Here is a 20,723-nt window from a genome sequence, read left to right as displayed (position 1 = left end):
TTAATATAGTAGAGAATATAGGATTTTTGTGTGTTTTATTTGTGTTTTGTATTTTATTTAGTTGTAATAGTAGTCATTCTGATTCACACTCCATACCAGTTTGTAGCGATAATTCACCAAATTGTTGTTTGCCAACCGAAAAAAGAAGTAGAAAAAGAGTGATCGCCGAACAACCGTACACATGTAATCAATCCTCCGAAGCAGAAGGTGGCGGTACTGAGCTTAGTATTTAACCTAATACGCTGGTTGCCAACCTCTGTAATGTAACCAAACGTAACTAACCCAAGAACGCGAAGAAGAAGAAGAAGAAGAAGAACGCGAAGAAGAAAGCTATCATCATTGAAGTTAACCCACAGCTCGTACAGCATGTAGTGCATAATTCTTTTTCATTTAAACATGTATATTCCTACAAGGCAACTAGGTTAACAAGTGTAGAAATCAATAAGATAATTCCACAGGGGTTAACGTTGACATTAGTGGTTAGCTGGCTGATACTGTAACGTTAGAGTTAGGTTATTTGCTGGTTCTTTGCTAGCTTAGCTACCGTCTGTTGTGCTAGCTAACGCTACATAGCTTAGTAAAGAAGCTAAGCGTGTTAAGTCAACTCAGTCAGCAAGAGGCAGCGATTCATATCGAAAGCGGCAACAATATATACATAAAGGTAAGCACAGTAATTGGTAACATTCTTATCGTCATAATTCAAATAGCGACAGATTTAAAATGAAACGATGATCCCCAGTGCAACTACTTACACCGTTACTTTTCTAAAAGCTGTTATGTACGCACTGTTTGGGGTTTTTTAGGCTAAATGACAACATTGGGGCCTTTTGCAGTGAATATATTTCCAAGTATTCAGTAGTTACATTGTTGTGCACGTTAGCTAGATTGAGGCATTGTTTAGCTGTCTTTGATCAATGTTAATGTTTCACAGCATGGCGCTCAAATCGGGAGAGGAGCGTCTGAAAGAGATGGAGGCTGAGATGGCTCTGTGAGTATAACTGCTTTATATATACTCTCTCTACGTTTTTAACTTATTCCAAGTGCTACCTAGCAGCACTAGCAAGTATATTGTATCTGGGCGTAGAGAAAATCAGGTGAGCCTAACTAACAAGACACTTAGGTTACTGTTACCATAACATTTTGGTATGTATCATGAAGACGCATGCAGATTACAAGAATCTGTGAGTTGCTCTACTACCACACCACGAGATATGTCATTTCACTTGGAGAAACCTAAGACTGGATGAAATCGACTCCGACTAAAACTATCCGATTCTAATTGCTGTAGAGGTCGACCAGTTAATCGGTTTGGCCTGATTAATCGGCGCAGATAGAACGTTTCACCAAAGTATCGTTATAGGTGGAACTGGGCTCCGATAGTGGCTGATGGCTGCACAGCCTCCACCGACTCACATTGGTTGGTACATCAAGTGTGGGCCTGAGATACATTTAAATCAAAGTGAACTTTATACAAGACATCCTTATTCATACATTATTAGCATGATGAGGTTGCTGGTTATAGTACGGCATTATTAATGCATTAGACTGAAGATAACTGCTCTACCGAATGCATGCAGTGTCTGTTTAGTTCGCAGGCATGGTCGTTCTAACTTGGCTCGCCGTAAGTGCAAGCTCAGCACAACTAAGGGCCATGTCTGACCATTTGAGGGCCACTCTTCCTGAAAATATCTGTGTGCATGTGATCAACTCCCGAGGCTGATTCATCACATATCGACTTTTTCCTGTCGTCATTATATCAGCCTTCAAAAATCCACTATTGATCGACGTCTAATATGCAGTAATTGAGAACATGTTGGGTTTATTTTTAAATTCAGACGAACAGACTCTTTGTTAAGTGTAACTGCAAGAATTTCATTCTTTGATTTCTCTTCATGTTGTATAACTAATATCACAAATTTATTTGTGGTGTACATTTAAATAAAATGTTATTGTCTTCTTCATCTTGGGTAAAACGGCCCAAAAGGGAATCTTGTAATAAACCCTTACAGAAAACTGGTGGCGGTCTGACCCCCAGTATAAATGCCCGTCTGTCTCTGTACTTGTCTTGCTGCAGTTTTGAGCAGGAGGTTCTCGGTGGTCCGGTGTCAGGAAGCCCTCCTCTCATGGAGGCCTTACCCATAGCTCTCTCTGTCCCAGCGGTTCAAATGGTGCGACCCATTATCGGCACCAACACCTACAGACAGGTTTGTACCACTCTAGTAGTACCTGGATAATGGTGTACTACCCTCACTGCTCATAGTGGAGTCATGAATGTGCAGAAACTAATGTGTTTCTTTTGTCCGAATGGCAAAATACGGTAAAATAGAGCTGCTGATGGAGAAAATTATGTTTCCTATTCTTTGTGAACAACATTCACCCTGTCGTCTATCTCTCACTCTTGTTTGCTACCGTTCGTCCTCTCTCTCTCTTTAGGTCCAGCAGACATTAGATGCCAGAGCTGCTAGTTTCGTTGGTCCACCACCACCGGTCTTTGCGGGCCCAGGTGAACATAAACTCTATCCATAAACACTAACTAAGGTTTTGCAGTAATATACCCAGTTATGATAGTATTTAATTATTTTCAATTAGTTTTTATTTTATTGAATTTAGTTTTTAGTAGGTTGTCAGAGTGTGTTTGCTAGTTTTAGTTTAGTTTCAGGTTTTCAGAAAGGTGTCATTTTTAGTTTTGATATAGTCTTTAGTTTGACAGTTTTTTGGTTTGTTTTAGTTAAGACCAGCTATGATGTCTCAGAAGTATGCTGCTACATATTCATACGCAATACATCAATGGAGAAGTGCGTAGGAATGGCCATGTTTAAATCTTGTACTCTTTCACTACCACACTTGTTACATTCATTTTTAATTTATTTTCATTTGTGTTTTAAACCAGGCAACCAATTTCAGAGTTTTTCTCAAAGAATATCGTTTTTTTATTTAGTTTCAGTTTATGACTATTTTTCACTTCTTATTTTAATTTTGTTTATTATAATAACCCTGAATATACTATGCAGCAAGTACTATGTTCATCATCATTCAAAGTGTATATAAATATATCATTTTATAATGGAGAAAACGTTCTGCTGTCCTGCTGTGTCCTTTTCACATGTCTCCTTTACACTAACTGTGTGACTTGTGTCCGTCCCAGTCCCTCCAGTACGTCCTCCCATGCTGAGACCAGCCTTTGTCCCCCATATCCTGCAGAGACCTGGTAAGGTTCCTTCTAGAGAAGTATTTCCTCTTCAAATAACACATTCATGAGAACCCGTCTCTCACTCTGGGTTTGTGATGTGACTGAATTCAAGCTATTTAAACAACCTTTTCTTTCCTCTGGCATCCCTGCTTGACTCTCTGCTGCCGTTCATACGTGTGTGTGTTGACAGTTGGTCCGAGGATGCAGATGATGCGTGGTCCTCCAATAGCACCTCCTCTGCCCCGGCCTCCTCCACCTCCTCCCATGATGCTCCCTCCTTCCATGCAGGGCCAGACACCTCCGGGTGCCTCTCAGCCCATCCAGCACATGGCCAACCACCCTCAGGTCAGAGCTCACGGTTTCAGTCTGCATGATGGCACACTGTTGCTTTATGTCTCACTGTGAGACTGTCAGCAGTTACTCTTTCTATAGACACAAAGAATATGGGGTTAAACTTTATTTCTCTCTTGTGTCATCACCATTACTTACTTTAGTTATCCTGCAACCTGTCTTAATTTCTCTCTCCGTGTCTGTCCAGGTCCGCAATATGGTCTCGATGGCCCCGCCCACAAGACAGGGAGCCCCGCCTCCCGTCAAACAGACGCCGTCGATCATCCAGGCGGCACCGACCGTGTACTCTGCTCCTCCGGTCTCGTCTGGACACAAAAGAGTTGACGTTCGAGCTCAGAGACAAGCCAGAATGGTATTTGCACGTCGAAGCGTCATGGGCACTCGTTGTGTGCTTGATCTGTCGCTTCATGTGATTTTTTATATTTTGCTTGTGTTGCCTGGACATGTGTGTTTGAACACCAGTGACAGCATCAATTCCTGAACAGAGGGCCACCTTTTGTGTCATGGTGAATTTTTAATAGGGATGTACTTAAAAGGTAAACATTAGAGGACTATAGCAAAAACTAGACTTTTATCATAACTCTGATTTGAATAAACTAGAAACAAAATAAATCTCATCACTACTCTCTTTGTTGGCGTTTCTACTGTTCCAACTATCACCAGCTCTGGTTTGAGAGTTTGAAAGAGAGACTGAATAAGTAACAGATACCTGTGTGTGTGTGTGTGTGTGTGTGTGTGTGTGTGTGTGTGTTTGTGTTACCTGCTGCTGTGTATATATGTATATATTTATATTTATATTTATATTTTAAAAAAATAAGAAACCACCCTAACCGTGTTTACTCATCCAGTCAGGTGCGTTTGTGATGTCAAACATGACACACCAGAAAAGAAACGGAAAGATATGCGGGTCCAGTATGAAAGGAGTCAGTTTCCTATTTCTAGTGGGATGCCCCATGTTTGAAAAGGCTGCATGTAATGTTGGTGGATTAAGGCTTTAAGTGATGTGGTGTGTGTGGATGAATCTGCTGCCGTTGGGTTATCATGACCCAGTGTGTCTCGTGTGACTCTTTCAGGAGGAGCTGGCGGCGCGGGTAGCAGAGCAGCAGGCAGCGGTGATGGCAGCAGGTCTGCTGGACAAGAAGGAGAGCGAAGACAGCGGCGCCGTCATTGGACCCAACATGCCTGAGCCTGAACCCCCCCACATCGAGGTACACTGAAGAACAGCATGTCTGAACACAGACATTAGTCATGTGTGATAGTTGAAGGACACTTTGGTAATTGATTACATTATTAACTTTGATTAACAACTTTGCTCGTAATTGGATTTCAGTTACATAAAAAAAATGTATTTATGGTATTTTCTTCATTTTATAGAGAATTTAGTTTTGCCATCCACATTTATATAATGCGTGGGTTTGCTGTCACTAGCTCTACTGCCATGAATAGAAAAATACACTGAAGATGGAAATGTTTCTGAGATGCAGCATCAGGAAATCTGACATCCAAACAAAACCAACGTCCACCAAAAGTGGTTCAATTTTAAATAATTAATTAGGTCACAATATTTAGCATCACCTAGCAATATTCCCTCTGATCCATAGAGAGAAGCGTAGCTGTATTGTGATACAGCTTGATGTATTACCGACCCATGTGTCATCACAGCTATCTTTATTTGAATTGGTGAAGAAGAAGGGGGTGAAGAAGAGACGATTAGTAGATGATGTACACAATGTTCTTACCAAAGCTGAGTGTAGTGAAGAACTGCTACAAAACATAGTGGAATGAAGGAAGGAACGTTTACAACTCGCAACGAAAATGTTTATTTCAGTATATATACAGTATAGTTAATTATGACGAGAATCTACCAAAGGAGAGACTAAACTCATAATTTGACACCGGCTCCTCAGATGGAGGTTTAAAATGTGACTCCCTCATGTCTTTTTGTTTTTTGTTTAAATTAAAAAGGCTTGGAAGAACATAGAAAGATGGATTTAAAGAACTTACATTTTCATACTCTTAGAAACTGTTGGGTAAATAACTGGACGACAAATTCGCCGCTCAAAACAATTTCACACGTTTACGGAGCTCAATTTATAAAGACTGTCGATCAATATCCAGACATTTTAAGGAACCCTGGGTATAAATGTTAACTTGACCTTTGTGTGTGTGTGTGTGTGTGTGTTTGTGTGTGTGCATGTGTGTGTGTCAGCCTGTGGAAAGTGCTACAGAGGACAAAAAGAGAGCAAAGGCGGAGAAGGTGAAGAAGTGTATCCGTACTGCTGCGGGGACCAGCTGGGAGGACGCCAGTCTGTTGGACTGGGAATCAGGTACAAAGGCTGCAGGGACAGAAGGACTCTGTCTTCAGTTAAAACAGCATCTTCACCAGGAGAGGTGCAGGTTCTAGGAATGATGTACATAACTTGTCCACATGACCGAAGGTTGCAGCTACTGCTAGTTTTAGGAGTCTGAAGAGAACGTAGATAAAATAGGCAGTTAATAATGGTAATCTGGCCGTATGCAGAAAAATGTACCAGTGTTCCCACAAACTGTTATGGTGAAGTATCAGAGAACCTGTTGTTTCTAAAGAACTCTAACTTATCCTAAGTTTAAGGAGGTTTATGCTGAAGTAGATTGTAAGGGAATACAGTTTTCTGTCACTGCAGCGTTTTACTCTGTTTCCAATTCATTTATTATTATTGGTTGATCAAGATGAATCACAATTGTTTCACTCCACACGTGTTGGATGTCACTTAGCTGCTGCCTGGAACAAATAAGAGTAATTAAATTACATATCGCGGGTGATGTCGATGCTTTTACTTCCTGATCACCTGCTGCAGAGTAAAGGTAACACTGTCTGAGTCTTTCACAGAGCTCTTAACACCTTCGTGTGAATCCTGTTTTCTCTCCCTGTTGCAGATGATTTCCGTATATTCTGCGGTGATCTCGGCAATGAGGTGAACGATGACATCCTGGCCAGAGCCTTCAGCAGATACCCGTCTTTCCTCAAAGCTAAGGTTGGCGTGCCTTTTTAATGTTTTATTTGCTTTGTTTACCCAGTCACGATGTATTTTTTTTATACTTCTTAAATAAAGCATTTTTCGTGTGATTAATATATACGTCAATATATTTATTTAAAACTGGAGTTTTATGTCATGTGCCATGTTATGTCATGTGCCAAATAACGCAACAATTATTTTCCGGAACAAGGCTGATTTTTCAAAAGAATCCTCACAAGAATTGTCGTCCTCAGGTGGTGAGAGACAAACGCACAGGAAAGACCAAAGGCTACGGCTTCGTCAGCTTCAAGGATCCAAACGACTACGTCAGAGCCATGCGAGAGATGAACGGTCAGTCTGAACACACACACACACACAGAGGGTCATGTTGGCACGTGGGGGCTGTCGATGGTCCTTGCTGTAGATAGGGAGTTGGTCAGTAATCTTCTGTCTCCCTCTTTCTCTAGGGAAGTATGTTGGCAGTCGTCCCATCAAACTGAGGAAGAGCATGTGGAAGGACCGCAACATGGAAGTGGTGCGCAAGAAGCAGAAAGAGAAGAAGAAACTGGGCCTCAGATAGAGACTGTGTGTGTGTGTGTGTGTGTGTGTGTGTGTGTGTGTGTGTGTGTGTGTGTGTGTGTGTGTGTGTGTGTGTGTGTGTGTGTGTGTGTGTGTGTGTGTGTGTGTGTGTGTGTGTGTGTGTGTGTGTGTGTGTGTGTTGCCCAGTGGACCGACAACATCGCGTAGAGTGTGACTCTCATTGGGATCTGTCCAATCAGGAGACTTACTGAGATTGTATAGGTGCCAACTCTTTTTCTTCCTTGAATAAAACCATAATTTCTTAGTTGTTATGATCACTGTTCATTTTACCAGATGTGTTTTCCAGAAGACATTTTTACTACTTGTATGAGTACTGATTGGGATTCAAATCCATTGTTTGGTCACTGTATTTATATTAGTTGTTCCCAAACTTTTTGGCTTGTGACCACATTACAGGTTGTGACCACGTTATGGACATGAGAGGTGGAAGTATCCAGTATTTCACAAGAAAAAAGACAATTTTCTTTACTTTTATTTATATGACCCAAAATCACAAATGTTCCTCAGAGGGCTTTACATATGTACAACGTATCTAACCCTGAAAGCAATAACAGAAATCTATAAAAATCAGTGGATGTCATTAACAGCAGGTAATACACGTCAAAACATTCAGGCTTCACTGTACTTAAAGTGCAAGTCACATCAGCAGGAGAATCGGATGTGCTGAAAAGCAATAATTATAATAAATATTTATAATTATATAGCCTGTTTGAACCAGATGTGTGAATGTTCAGACACTGTATATCAACACAACCTCATTCTATTAAGACACTAATATTACAATTCAATATTGATTCTATGCGGTGGTGCTGAAGAAAATATAGAGTCTTGTCATCTCCAGGGAAGATAAAGAAATATAAACTGTTTCACATACAGGACACTGATTCTCATCACTCGTCCGTTAAAAAAAACAATATTTCTAGACACACACACCTGCAAAGCAACATGCTTTCATGTTCCAGTGTTGACCAGCTCCGTCAGACTGTTCCCAACAGCTCCTCTGCAGCGGTTCGTCCGCTGAAGATGACGTCGTTGACTGACACGCCGTCATAGGAGGAACCAATCAGAGACAGCGAGAGACTTTTCTCCTTTATGAAGCTGCGCATGGACTCTGGAGAGGCAGACAGACCCACCTTACAATGACGTTTCACCACACGCTGTGAAGGTTTAGTTTTCAGATGTAACGTCTACTCACCTACTCTCCGATAGTGTCCTTGATAGTACTGAGGTATACAGTCCTGATGAGAGGAAACACCAAAGACTTCATCACATTTACAAAGATGCAGTAACAATATTTGACATGAATTGGTAACTGGTTCATAGGCATCATGGACAAAGACACAGTCCTGTCTTACCCTCTGTAGAGTCACCCGACTCCAGCTGGGCGCTGTGGTGACTCCCAGGTGGCTGCTCACCGCTTCCGTGGCTCTTGCTAAAAGTCGCTCCTCCGTCACCGCCTCTGGGGCCCCAAACGCTTCCCGGAACCAGGCACCACCCATCATCACCTAGGAGACAAGGTCACAGGTGAGGACTCACTGAGCTGGACCAGAGCCGCGTGGCTGGGCTGCTTACGTGCTCTTCACTGTAGGTTTTGACAAGGAGCAGAACTTTGCTTTTAAAGCTGCAATAATCCATATTTTTGTATGAACAATGGATCAAACGATTGTGTGTTATGTCGCACATAGTGATGAAGTCACAGGGAGTTATCACCGGGGAGCATTTTAGTGTCCTTCAGCTCATTGTTTTGGTTTTGCTGTGTTGTCGTAGAAGTGTTTCACCTTCCCTGAACAGCTCTAACGCCTAACCATAAGTTAATGCAAAGTAAGACCAAAGCGAGCCAGATGTTTTCCCAGAGGTTGCTGGAGCTCAAACCAGAGTAAATGTAGGACTGGACTTAAATGTGTTCATCATGTGTACACAAACATGTCTCCAAATGAATAATAATGTTTCGCTGTGTGAGTAAAAGGGTAACTGTTTGCCAACACATTCAACAGAACTGTATAAAGTGACAATATGTCAAATGTTGTGTTTACGGCTTTTTGCGCTACCCCCTGGTGGCCAAAAATCACTTAACCGTGATGAGTTTTGTGAAAAAATGCCTCCAATCCTCATTTTAAATATTAAGCTTTAGTGTTGAACAACTGTTGTTGGATCTCAAACAGTTCTGTCTGTCTGTTTTAGTGCAACGACAAAGCAGAAGATCATGTGTTTCACTAGCTGATCAGAGACGTTGCCCAGGTAAACGGGTCCACATGTGAGTGAGTGAGTGAGTGTACCGTCAGTCTAGTAGTCTGTCCGCCAGGTCTGTTGTGTTGAGGGAAGGGAACAGAGTCGTAGACCACCCCGAGTAAACCCCGATCCTCTGACGATGGAAGCAGGTGACCGAACCCCTGTCAACAAACAACACAATGTCACCATGCTGCATCGTGTTTGTTTGTGTGTGTGAACAGAACAAGAAGCTGCTAGTACCTCAGGCAAGTGGGATTCATTCATTTGCTATTTTTGGATTTAGTTTTTAAATACATCGACCACGCTCTAATCCAAAATCCCCGTTCAGAATGAACTGTGTGTGTCCGACTGTAGTTCTCACCTCTACAGGCAGGACGGAACCCTCATACTCCAGATTTACCACAGCAACTGTTACCGTGGAGATGTCCTGCAGCGGCTGGATGAGAGGTTGACAGGAAGAGGGCAGGATTGAGGAGAGGGCTGAGGGGCAGAGAGAGGAGTGAAGGCAGGAAAATTATTTATTTATTTCTTCTGTTTTTGTGGGTTCCATTGTGTTTGGATCAGCTCAATAAAATGTTTGGTATTTTTTTACACAAAATATTGTTTTACTTATTTTCCAGCAGCACATTTTAGGTTCAAATACTGAGATTACATTTGAAATGTATGATTTCCAGCAATATTAAACTTTTTAGGCACACGTTGCAAACATAAACTCAGTTCCTGCTGCGTATCAGAGCACACCAGGAGAGCTGACTGATATGATCCAGTGTGCATTCCTCTCTATTGCCATCATGGAAGACAAAAGCACTTGCCTTTAGCAGGCAGTGCAGCGATGATGTGGTCAGCTGACATGACTCCATCCTCCAATGTGATCTACACACAAACACAAGTTATGAAAGCAGCCAAATAACACAAGAATATGAGAATCAAAAAGTCCAGCATGTTTTTTGTTTTCCAGCCTGGAAGCTACGCTCAGACTCAATGTTTACCATATTATTTTAGAGCGTTAGCATGTGAACATTTGTTAATTAGGACTAAAAAGTCCTGCAGACGGGGAGAATAACTAGCCGTGCTAAACCAGCTAACATCCCATTCATAGTCACATTCATGTACTAAATGTATTTAGTGTCCTCACTCACCGTCCACCCAGAGGCTGAAGGACTGATGTGTTGAACAGCTGCCTCTCTGTGAAGCTGCACTCTTCCGCTCCGCTGCAGGTACTCAGTGATGGACTCTGGGAGGGACTCCACTCCTCTGCTTAGGGACCACTGGGCCCAAGACTCCTCAACAGCTCTTTGAGCCAGAGGGCCAGGGGGGACCACAGGAGCCGGACCTGAGGGGTTTTCACACACATACGACTTTAGTCCAATAAGGCCCACAGATCACAGACAGGCAGCACAACAACATATTGAAGGAATGCAGCTTCAGAGCAGATCCAGTGCCTGAATAAATTACTAATTTAATCCGGGACACTAAAGTTTGATCACATCTGTGTGCAGCATCTGACTCCAGGTTCTATTCGCTGACTGTTTCGCTGTTAAGTGGCCATTTTTCTGTCACTTTTTCTTCTTTCAGGCTGTGGTACAGAAAGGTGACATCCACATTTCTAATCCCGCCTACAAAGCTCTGATTGGTCCATTGTTTCTCCAACTGAAGAAACATCTGTCAACAGCAGCACTAAACAAACTACAGACATGCTGCTGGTGATTCAGAGTTGTGGAACCAGGCTAAAGAGTTACACATATCCTATCAGGTACTGTTTGACTGGGAAAGTTTCAATACTACTTGGTGCTGGGTTATATCGGTCAATACCTTAAAATGTATCGAGCAGCAACACCCAGCTCTAAAAGACCCAAAACAAAGACGTCGATAAGATCTTGTCTCTGTTTTGAACTGATTTTTAGATTGTATGGGGGGGGGTTCATTCAGGTGTCTCTGCTCCTTGTATGAATTTTATGTTCCCCTCACAAAGCTCAACAGGGAAAAGAAACAAAAGCAGCGTACCTGAGCCCAGCAGCATGCCCAGAGTCAGAGAGCCTCTGCGCTGCTCTGCATTGAACAAGACAGGAAAACAGGAGCGCACACTCAACTTCCTGCAGTCTCCGGCAAACACACCACGACACAAACTGTCCACAGCTATGTCTGCCAGCTACACACACACACACACACACACACACACATACACGCAGGGGAAGAAAATGTAATGCAAAGGAGCAACCAATAAAATATTTATCTTCGGGTAAAATGAATAAAGTGAATGTAATTGAATAGTTGTTAAAGGATGAGTTCACATTGTTTTTGAGTCTATCACAGTAAAATCATGAATGAAGACCGCTCTGACCCCCCCCTCACCTCCTTCCCCAGCCTCCTGGAAACAAACGAGTGGATGGACTCATCGTCCTCCTTGCCCTTCTTCACCAGTATCTCCATGGCAACGCTCAGCAGGAGGGGACGAGAGAAGGGCGGCACAGTCCGCAGGAGTCCACTGTGAAGAAAGACGAGACGGAGAGCCAGAGGAATCGATAAAGCGGTGGTTTAAAATGTTAGTCACCAGTCAAACCATCCTGTCAGAGTGTCTTCAGCGCTGACTCAGCGAACCAATCTGACCTGATTCCTGAAGGCATCCTGTGGAGCTCTCTGTTGACGTACACATATCTGTTCTTGGAGGCGACGTGGCTGTAGGTGACAGGCAGAATCTCCCCCCCAAGACCCAGGTCATCCACCTACACACACACACACACACACACACACACACACTTTTTAATAATGACATTATTTTGAATGTCTCCAAAAATTGAAATTCAGTGCAGCCTATTTGGGATGTTTCTATATTAGCATTCCGAGGTCCTTATAGTTTCTCTCTGGAAACATTTAGATGTAATCGCTTCACTTTTAAGTTTCTGCTGGAGGAGCTCTTCACCTCAGTCACTCGAGTGGTTAAGCTGTACAGTCGGCTTTTTACTATTTGGTTCCCCCCAAGTTCTCCTAAAGTCCAAGTCTGCTTGTATCTTGGAGCTTTTTGTTTAACTATCACCTTTCAAATCTGCCGAGTCTACAGGTTAAAGTCATCAGACCAGCAGTTGTTTTCATCCGTAGTAATAAAGATAAGAATTTGTCTCTGGATGAATGAAGTCCTGTCATCCCTCATCTTGGAATGCTTCATTGCTGCTTTTTAAACTCACCATATTGAGTGTGTTGCGTCCCACCACCCCAGCGGGTCGGATCCCTCTGGGTCCGTGTTCAAACACCGCCCCATCAGACCTCCTGGTGGACCACAGCCAACCTCCGAAACGACTGCTGGACTCCAATACAATGACCTGGAGGGGACAAAAGAGACAAACTCTGAGAAGTTGACTCAGGACGATGTTGAACTAGAAGATACACAGAGAGAGAGAGTCCACAGATTAAAGACAAATACAGCAGAACGTAGTACTGAGGGGTCGGGTTGTCCTGTTTAAGGTCCAAAACATCTCAATTACAAGCTTTATCTGCTAAACTGCTTAACTACATATTTAGCTCTGATTTCTTCTGATCATCTCCAAACACAACCTGCACATTTTTATCTTTTCACCCAGGCACCCATTTAATTTGGTAATGACGATGGTATTATTATTGGTAGCAAGTGCAGATTAATTTGAAATGCATTTCTTCATAGGAATAGAAATAATTAAATAATTGTTAATAATAAAGTAATCACGTAACAATAATTGAAACAACAATTTAAACACAAATTAATCTTAATATATATATATTTGTTTTTAAGTTTTGAATATACTTTTTGTTTTATACTGTTTAAACTGTATGTGTGTGTGTGTGTGTGTGTGTGTGTGTGTGTGTGTGTGTGTGTGTGTGTTACCTTGGTAACCTGGGGGCTCTTGCACAGGTAGTAAGATGCTGCCAGACCCCCAATCCCCCCTCCAAGTACTGCAACTGTTGTCATTGGCTGCTGGCAAAACACAAGCGAAAACAAAACAAGGAGAGAGTTTGAACACAGTGAGGTGAGAGGACGGTTCAGTGTGTATGTGGTCTGTACAGGTCTGTTGTGGGACAGGGTGTGTCTGCTACATGAGGCCTGTTGATAATGATACGGGAAACGCTTTATCAGGCGTCTCATTCTGTCCCCCAGCCTTCTGTCCAACTGTCCGTTGGTATATATATATATATATTAGTATGTATTATTATTATGATAAAAGGTGATGTTTCCATATTGTTCATAATATAAGGTCTATATTTATATTGTATTATTATTTTTCTTGAAACTTTATGACTCCGTTATGACTTACTGATATGCCGGTATTTAGTTAGGATGCATGTTTTGTTACAATGTGTTTTTTATCCCAATGTTATGTAACGTGTATAGGAACATGGGAATAAATAGATAAATAACAAACTAAATTAATTCATACAGTGAACAGAGGCTCTCATGTTGGTGCTTATAAAAACAATACTAAGTGAAGCCAGTGTGAGGGGCTTAATATGATCAAACTACCTGAAGGACAGACGTCATGAGCTGACACTTCTTCACTTTGTGGGTTTTGAATGGAAGTTAGCGTTAATAGACAGTGATAAGTACCCGGATGCGGAGGATACCTCTCGTTTAACTCTAACCTTATGGAACAAGAGCAGCTACCGCTAAATAGACTTTAACTTTAGGGCAAAGTTATGGAGTCAAGCTAACCGAGCCTCTACTGTGGTGTATCGTTAACGTTCACAGACACACGACACTGACTCCAGTATATCTAGTTAGCCACAGGTTACCAGCGTTACCTTTATTTTTGAGAGCGGGGTCCCCGTTCAGAAGTACTTCTGCTTCAGGTACCGACTGTATGGCTCCATGGATGTTCTGTTACAACACCAGCAACCATACTACTTCCGACCAGACTCCTTCATAATAAAAGCGTCGTCTCTTTTTTGTGTTTGACGGCATGCGGTAAATGATGACATGGTGCATTATCGCCCCCTACTGTTGTGGAGTGTGGCTCGATAGTATAAATCCAGACAAATACGACTATTACCCCTACTTATACCACTACTGCTACTACTACTACTACTACTACTACTATTACTACGAGATACTGCCACCATATTTTAAGATTTAATACGGATTTTCGAAATTCTTTAACGTTTTTAAGTTATTCTCATTTCCATACCATCCGTTCAAATAAAGACTGGATAATATATGCAAACACCATTCGAACGTCCAAACCTTTATTTATATCTAAGGAAAAACTGACTACATACTAATATACTTCATGTTGGTTTTAAAACAGTTTTTACTTTTGTTCCGCCTGGTCCTTTCTAAAAATGAATGTAAAACACTGTAATCCACTATCATGTTATTCACATCTCTTTTTTTCAGGACAGAATCAGAATATGCACACTACAGTGTTGCATATGGAAAGATGATCCCAGATATTTGGAAGATATTTATTAAAATCATACATCAAACATTAGTGAACAAGACTTTTGGTTTTGTATTCTTTTAGTCCTTGGAGATCAGGGAAAAAATAAACAGTGTCATGATGTAGTAGGTTGAAAAAATTATTAATAAATCATGGTATAGTATGTCGAAAGGATTTATTATGAAAAAAGTCACCTTATAGTCACTTTGTTGTCATAGTAGCTGTTGTATTTTATTTTGTAGTAGTCATACATGAATGTGAATGTGAAGCTAATTCTTATGTTTTCCTTGTCTTCTTCTCCGCCCAGAGGAGTCCAGAGCTTTCCTTTCCAAAACTGAGGATGCCCGAGCTTCTTTACTTACCGCAACTACGTCTTTTTCCTCTGTACTCAGGCGGGGATCAAACTCAAAACCACCATTCATCGGCCATTCTTCGTGATCTGAAAAACGTGACCTGTTTCATGGAGCTTTTGTTTTAGCTGTACAGAAGAACCAGGATTTAATGTTTTCACTTCACTTTTGAAAAATGTTTTATAATCATCCAAGTTTTGAAAATGTCAAATGACTGTCACCTGATGTTAAAATTAACTCATATTTTTCAACTGAACTCTGACTGAATATAAACTGATAAATTGTATCTTTGTTGGGTGCACCAGTTCCTTTAATTTCATGATGTAAAACTCTTGTTGTGATCCAGTGTTGATTTAATAAATGTGGTAAAAACCCAAAGGATGTCTGTATTTTTGTAGCTTCTTTTGTAGCATTCTGTATGAATCATTTGTTCTGTTTCTCTACATTATACTATATTTGCCTTCTGTAATGGAAATAGTTTTGATATGTGTTGGTTGCACTGTTTATTTTTTCCCTGATCACCAAGGCCGAGAAGAATACATTAAAAAAAGCCAAAAGTTTTGTTCACTATTGTGTTGTGTGATCTTTCCATTTTTGTTTTTCTGAAGTATTTATGGGGATATAACTATTCACATATTCACGTGACATATTCTGATAGCCCAGTTTGTGCTGATAAAGAGATGTAAATAACATGGTTGTGCATTACAGTGTTGATGGAGTGTTACATGTATTATTAGAAAAGGAGACCAGCAAACCACCATGAAGAGTTTTATATTAGTCAGTCTTGCCTGAGATATGAATAAAGGTATGGAAGTTAGAATGGTGTTGGTATATATTATGCAGTTTTAAAAAAATTCTTGGAATCATCGTTTCCTTTGGCATTTTTTTAACATTTTCAGGAGTATATATTAGAGACAGTAGTAGAGCGTAGCATAGAGTATTTGTACGTTTTTGTTTCATAATGAACAAACTGCTATGAATATGTGACGTCAACCTTTCTCAGAGCAAAGCTGCCTCGTGTCAGTCAGAACTGCAGTGATGGAATAAGAGTGTCAAGTTAGCATATTAGAAATGCAGCTATAATCCCTGTTCATATGTAGCTGCAGTATTTAGTGATGTTAACTACCTTTCTGTTTGTTAAAAGTTCCGTTTCATCTTTATCTATTACACTTTATTGAAAACTCAGTAAATTTGTCTCCTTCAGGATCCTGGAATGATGAAGAACTGACTTTTCGAAGGTAATCAGATCTCAGATCAGTCAGGTTTTGGTCTGATCAGTTAAGCCCACAGACAGCCAGTGAGCCCGCTGATCTCTCTCCTGGTACAGGCTCCTGGTCTGGAGCGGGTTACCATGGTGATGTACTCTGGTCAAAATGGTGATAATCTCTGATCGTCGCTGTTGTCAAACTTCTCTCTTGCTTACCCAACAGTATGGAGTCGGCTGAAACGATGTGCAGTATTGATCCAATTCATTGTTGCCCTCAGTATGATGAACTCTGCTGTCGGAGGCTTTCGGGTTGTAGCTGCAGAGGAAAATCTCTCTCCTTGTTCTGCCTCCCACGGTACTTACATTCAAAAGAAACACCTGGGTTTTGCATAATGAAAACAATAAAGAACAGTTACTACAGGTGATGTAATAGCCACCAAATGATCAAGGTCACTTTTCAATAAGTGTTTGTATCTTAAAAGTTAGTCCTACATTGAGCATTTAGGACTGTCACTCAGAAATAACCTTAAAAAAAACATTTTTTTGAATTTTAAGTGGAACCAAACGCGATCAAAATTGTATTTAACATTTACATTAGATAATAAAAAGTATCAAACAAATATTACCACAAAATCAGAAATGAATCCAATTATTTTTTACAGCTCAGCTCATTATAATTTATTCCTTAAACTGTGATAATTTTTTTCCCCCCCTTTCGGTCAATGACTGTTCCATTTTAAACACCTTTTTTAAGATCAGTTTTTGTCTGTCAATCAAAACAGCAAATTGTGATTGGCTGCCTGCTCCTGGTTCACGGTGTGTATTCACTCATGCCATTATTTATCTCACGTCCTATTTATTTATTTAATATCGACCACTTTCATTTCCCTGTCGGAGGTTTGAAGGCACCAGAGGAGCATCCAGAGCGACCTGTGGAGCGTCATCCTGACAAGACATGAGGTCACGAGGTGGTGGATCAGATTAGTAGGAAGAAAAGCGGAGATCCCATGTTTGTTTGACTTTGGTGTGCAAAAGTATACTCTTTATTCTTATTATATATCCAACTTTATTTTGCCCCAAACCCCTCCCCTCCACCCAGCCCCCACAACCGGTGGCATTCCCATGTCACCAGTTACTGTCACTGTTACAATAGCCAATCAGAGCTCACCTGCAGAAAGAAGGCAACCAAACAAAGAAGAGCAGAAAAAAGGGTTACTTTCAGTTTGTTTTTTCTTGTTAAATAGTAATAAATACATTGAGATGCAGTGGTTCTTACTTTATCCTTTTCTCTTAAGCAGAAGGGTTAAAAAGTTTTTTTTATTTTTTTTTTATTTCTGTTTCTATTTCTTTTTATTTCTTTATTGATCTGTGTTGGATCTTTAGCAGCAATCCGGACCAGTTGTCATGGTGATTAGCAGCACAGAGAGGAGGAGCTGTCTGGAGGAGAAACACAACAGGAGGAGGAGGAGGAGGAGAGGAAGAAGAGAGCAGGGGGAGAGGGAGGGGATGAGGAGGAGAAGGAGATCCCTATGAGCGCCAGGAAGGCATCAGTGTCCTGCCACCTTCTCCTCCCTCCTCCTCCCTCCCTCTCTCCGCACGCCGTCGAGACCAGGTGGAGAGCGTCGGAGGGAGGACGCGAAAAACTCTAAGAAAAAGTGAGTTTAACAGAGACAGGAGTCCTGAATCACACACAGGTTGGCGTTTTCTCCCTTTGAAACCAGCTTCTGTCTTCTTGATGCAGCAGTAGATGTGTGTGTGTGTGTGTGTGTGTGTGTGTGTGTGTGTGTGTGTGTGTGTGTGTGTGTGTGTGTGTGTGTGTTAAGACTGCTCGTCTCTAGGGACTGTAAATATGAATACACTAATGTCAGAACTAACCAGTGTGATCATGGACATGTGATCTTCCACTTGCAGCCACCACATGGAGTAAAATGGAAAAGCATGGCTCCTCTCTCTCTTCCCTCTTCATCCTCCTCCTCCTCCTCTCCAGGCTTAAACAACAACCAAGTAGAACACGCAACTCCTCAAACCCGAGAAAAATCAAATAATATTAAACAACAATAATAATAATATTAATAAAAACAAACTCGTCACAATCATTCCTTTCCAATTACAGTCGCAACAGAAGGACAACAAACTAAAACGGGATAAAAAGGGAGAGTTTTCCCCAGCATCTTCCTCCTTCCTCCTCCTCCTCTCATGCAGTACAAACTGTCTCCTTCAGCACAAAGTTCACCTCTTTGTCTCTGAACTCTGGCTGTATGTGTGTAGTTGTAGTAGTTGTAGTTAAAATTGTATGGCTTTAGGGCATGGTTCAGGTTTTATCAAGAGTTGGCTGGCCCCTCGTCTGAGTCCGGCCTCCCTCTGCCCCCCGCAGCGGGGTTATTGTTGTTGGAGGCAGGGTAGTAGTCCTCAGGGGGCGGGGCTTGTGGCCCTGGGGCGGTGGGGGCCGTCCGAGTCCGGAAGGCAGACAGTCCGATTGGCAGAGCGAGGGGCAGAGAGGCCGAGCCGAACTGAGAGGCCTCCATGGAAGACACCGCCCCCAGGTGGTGCAGCCCTAGGGACACGCCCACATCCATGCTGTCACTCATCTGGGGCGAGGATCCCTGCTGCCCCCCCCCTCCGCCGATGCCCGTCTGTCCGCTCTGCCGCAGGCCGCGCCCGCCGTTCCCGTGGTGGGAGTAGGTCGGGTGTGGGTGGTGTGGCGGGTCCAGGAAGTGGCGCTGGTGCTGTTGGGAGGCAGCCGGCTTGTGGAGCAGCAACTGGGTGTATGCTGGGTCCTGACCCCCACCTCCACCATCACTGCCTGGCCACATCCTCATCTGCTGCTGGGAGGGAGCCTGGTGGGGGGGGAGACACAGAGGTGAGACGCATTCAGAGTGACAGACATGCTCTAAAGAAGAAGCACAACAAGTATCTGCTGGAGTAAATGTGGACCCTGCTCAGGATCCAAAATCTGAACCCTTTGAGGGGTTAGAGACGTTTTAGTGCTGCATCTGAATGAACCAGGACGAGACATCCTGTAAAACATACCTGAGGGCTGGTCATCTCATAGTCTGAATGTGTAACAGCAGAGTTGTAGTAGCGGTTACTGTAGCGGTAGTTGCGGTTGTCATTGGAAGAACCACTGGAGCCACCTGGAGATAAAACAGACCGGCATTAAACTTACACTGCTGTTAGCTGCGTTGCTGTTTATTCACTTTGTTACAGTTTTGACATCCACCTCACAAAGTGATCAAGAGATATAATAATGGACTCATACGGACTGACGAGTATAGTTTGGGGGGCGTGTCATGCTGCAGGGTGACGACATGTGGACCGAGGGCGTCGATCTTTTGGTATCTATCGATTACATTCAAAATTGATTCAGCACGTTTCTGGAAACTCCAGTCCGCTCTGCGCTATGAATGCGGTGTGGCAAATTATGGCAGGAATGCAGAATAAAGTGTGGAAGTAGTATTTATAATTAAAAAAGCTCTATCAACTGATTGCAATAATGTAAACACACAAAGGCAACCCTAAGACTCATAGTTACACATATAAACAACTTTTACTAAAAAGTTTTAGGTATTTCTCAATTCTTAGTGACTTCAGGAACATCAAGTCCAAGTTAGAGAAAAAATAAAAATGCTGCCTGTCACATGAATACACATTTTTTAGGCTAGCTGCCTTTTGTATTTGAGAAACTTGCCAAAAATTGCAGTAATGCTTCACACTTGGTGTGTAGCATTACTGCCCTTTAGTAGCAATATCTAGGCTCTTTTGTAGAAATTGTAGAAATAATAAAAAATCTGAGGTCTGAGAAGATAAGAATCTTGATTGGATGTGGTTTACACTAATGGCCAGATCAAAGTGAGTGAGCTCTCTGCAGCCATGGTCAACAGTCCAAGCTCCATCTCCCTCTCAGCTGTAGATAATCACTGTCATTGTTGGTGTACTTTACCAGAGCTAGAAACAGAGCTAGTAGTGGAGGTTGAATGGGAGTGGTCCATGGCAGGAGAGGTGGATGTAGATGAACTGGTGTTGGTTCCTTCATCTGTCGTCTTCTTGAAGAAATTGTGCTGCAGGGCGTAGAATGGCGTGATGCGGCTTTTAGGGTCGTAGTCCAGCATGCGCAGGATCAGGTCTGGAGGAGGACAAAGGACAGGTTCTGTTTAGGCTCTGTACAGGGTGAAGAGACTGGTACTCTCACACCACATGCTCTGGCATATCATTAACATTTTGAGATGTTGATAACAATATGATTATCTACAACACAGCAACTTCCTCTCAATGTTTGTAATGTCCATGAAGTCAATTCCAGATATTAAAGGGATTTTTCGTCGTCATTTATATGGAACTGATCGCTGCCATGTTGGCTGTATTTATATGGAAAGACATCTGATGAATATAAATATCATA

The 20,723-nt window shown here is 42.0% G+C and overlaps 3 protein-coding genes across 5 annotated transcripts in view; 1 reads left to right on the top strand and 2 right to left on the bottom strand.

Annotated features, from left to right (window-relative positions):
* The first annotated feature begins 316 nt into the window (after positions 1–316).
* rbm42 (RNA binding motif protein 42) lies at positions 317–7,386 on the top strand. The gene is made up of 12 exons (XM_068734579.1): positions 317–661; positions 932–988; positions 2,075–2,204; positions 2,434–2,503; positions 3,146–3,208; positions 3,381–3,535; positions 3,729–3,893; positions 4,615–4,749; positions 5,751–5,868; positions 6,458–6,555; positions 6,792–6,888; positions 7,005–7,386. The coding sequence occupies exons 2-12, from the start codon at positions 933–935 to the stop codon at positions 7,115–7,117; spliced, it is 1,200 nt and encodes a 399-aa protein (XP_068590680.1). The 5' UTR covers positions 317–661; position 932; the 3' UTR covers positions 7,118–7,386.
* A 221-nt stretch (positions 7,387–7,607) lies between these two features.
* On the bottom strand, positions 7,608–14,223 carry ppox (protoporphyrinogen oxidase). 2 transcript variants are annotated; one of them, XM_068734577.1, is made up of 13 exons: positions 14,134–14,223; positions 13,223–13,312; positions 12,549–12,683; positions 11,974–12,089; positions 11,719–11,851; positions 11,371–11,515; positions 10,506–10,699; positions 10,179–10,239; positions 9,728–9,846; positions 9,414–9,527; positions 8,493–8,642; positions 8,333–8,375; positions 7,608–8,248 (listed from the first exon to the last, which is right to left on the bottom strand). In XM_068734577.1, exons 2-13 carry the CDS (start codon positions 13,304–13,306, stop codon positions 8,115–8,117), a joined length of 1,428 nt encoding a protein of 475 aa, XP_068590678.1. In that variant the 5' UTR covers positions 13,307–13,312; positions 14,134–14,223; the 3' UTR covers positions 7,608–8,114. The 2 variants fall into 2 exon arrangements, with proteins under 2 accessions (XP_068590678.1, XP_068590679.1); XM_068734578.1 differs by having other exon boundaries at positions 13,223–13,309.
* Positions 14,224–18,073: 3,850 nt separating this feature from the next.
* Positions 18,074–20,723, bottom strand: part of dyrk1b (dual-specificity tyrosine-(Y)-phosphorylation regulated kinase 1B) — a 43,525-nt gene continuing 40,875 nt past the window's right edge. For both annotated transcript variants that reach the window (XM_068734576.1, XM_068734575.1), the window contains exons 11-13: positions 20,266–20,448; positions 19,356–19,459; positions 18,074–19,162 (exon numbers count right to left, since the gene is read on the bottom strand). In XM_068734576.1, coding sequence (XP_068590677.1) covers positions 18,647–19,162; positions 19,356–19,459; positions 20,266–20,448 — 803 coding nt within the window. In that variant the 3' untranslated portion in view covers positions 18,074–18,646. The remainder of the gene's footprint in view (positions 19,163–19,355; positions 19,460–20,265; positions 20,449–20,723) is intronic.

The sequence above is a fragment of the Cebidichthys violaceus genome, unplaced genomic scaffold, assembly GCF_023349555.1.
Source record: "Cebidichthys violaceus isolate CVI_PGR_0920_01 unplaced genomic scaffold, fCebVio1.0.p SCAF_65, whole genome shotgun sequence".
NCBI lineage: Eukaryota > Metazoa > Chordata > Actinopteri > Perciformes > Stichaeidae > Cebidichthys > Cebidichthys violaceus.
This window is presented reverse-complemented; position numbering and strand designations above follow the sequence as displayed.

Coding starts and splice junctions, on each gene's coding strand:
- rbm42 (XM_068734579.1), top strand. CDS start 933: ATGGCGCTCAAATCGGGAGAGGAGCGTCTGAAAGAGATGGAGGCTGAG. Junction 989..2,074: donor ATGGAGGCTGAGATGGCTCT/GTGAGTATAACT, acceptor GTCTTGCTGCAG/TTTTGAGCAGGAGGTTCTCG. Junction 4,750..5,750: donor CTGAACCCCCCCACATCGAG/GTACACTGAAGA, acceptor TGTGTGTGTCAG/CCTGTGGAAAGTGCTACAGA.
- ppox (XM_068734577.1), bottom strand. CDS start 13,306: ATGACAACAGTTGCAGTACTTGGAGGGGGGATTGGGGGTCTGGCAGCA. Junction 12,090..12,548: donor GACGCAACACACTCAATATG/GTGAGTTTAAAA, acceptor GTGTGTGTGTAG/GTGGATGACCTGGGTCTTGG. Junction 9,528..9,727: donor GTTCCGTCCTGCCTGTAGAG/GTGAGAACTACA, acceptor GTTTGTTGACAG/GGGTTCGGTCACCTGCTTCC.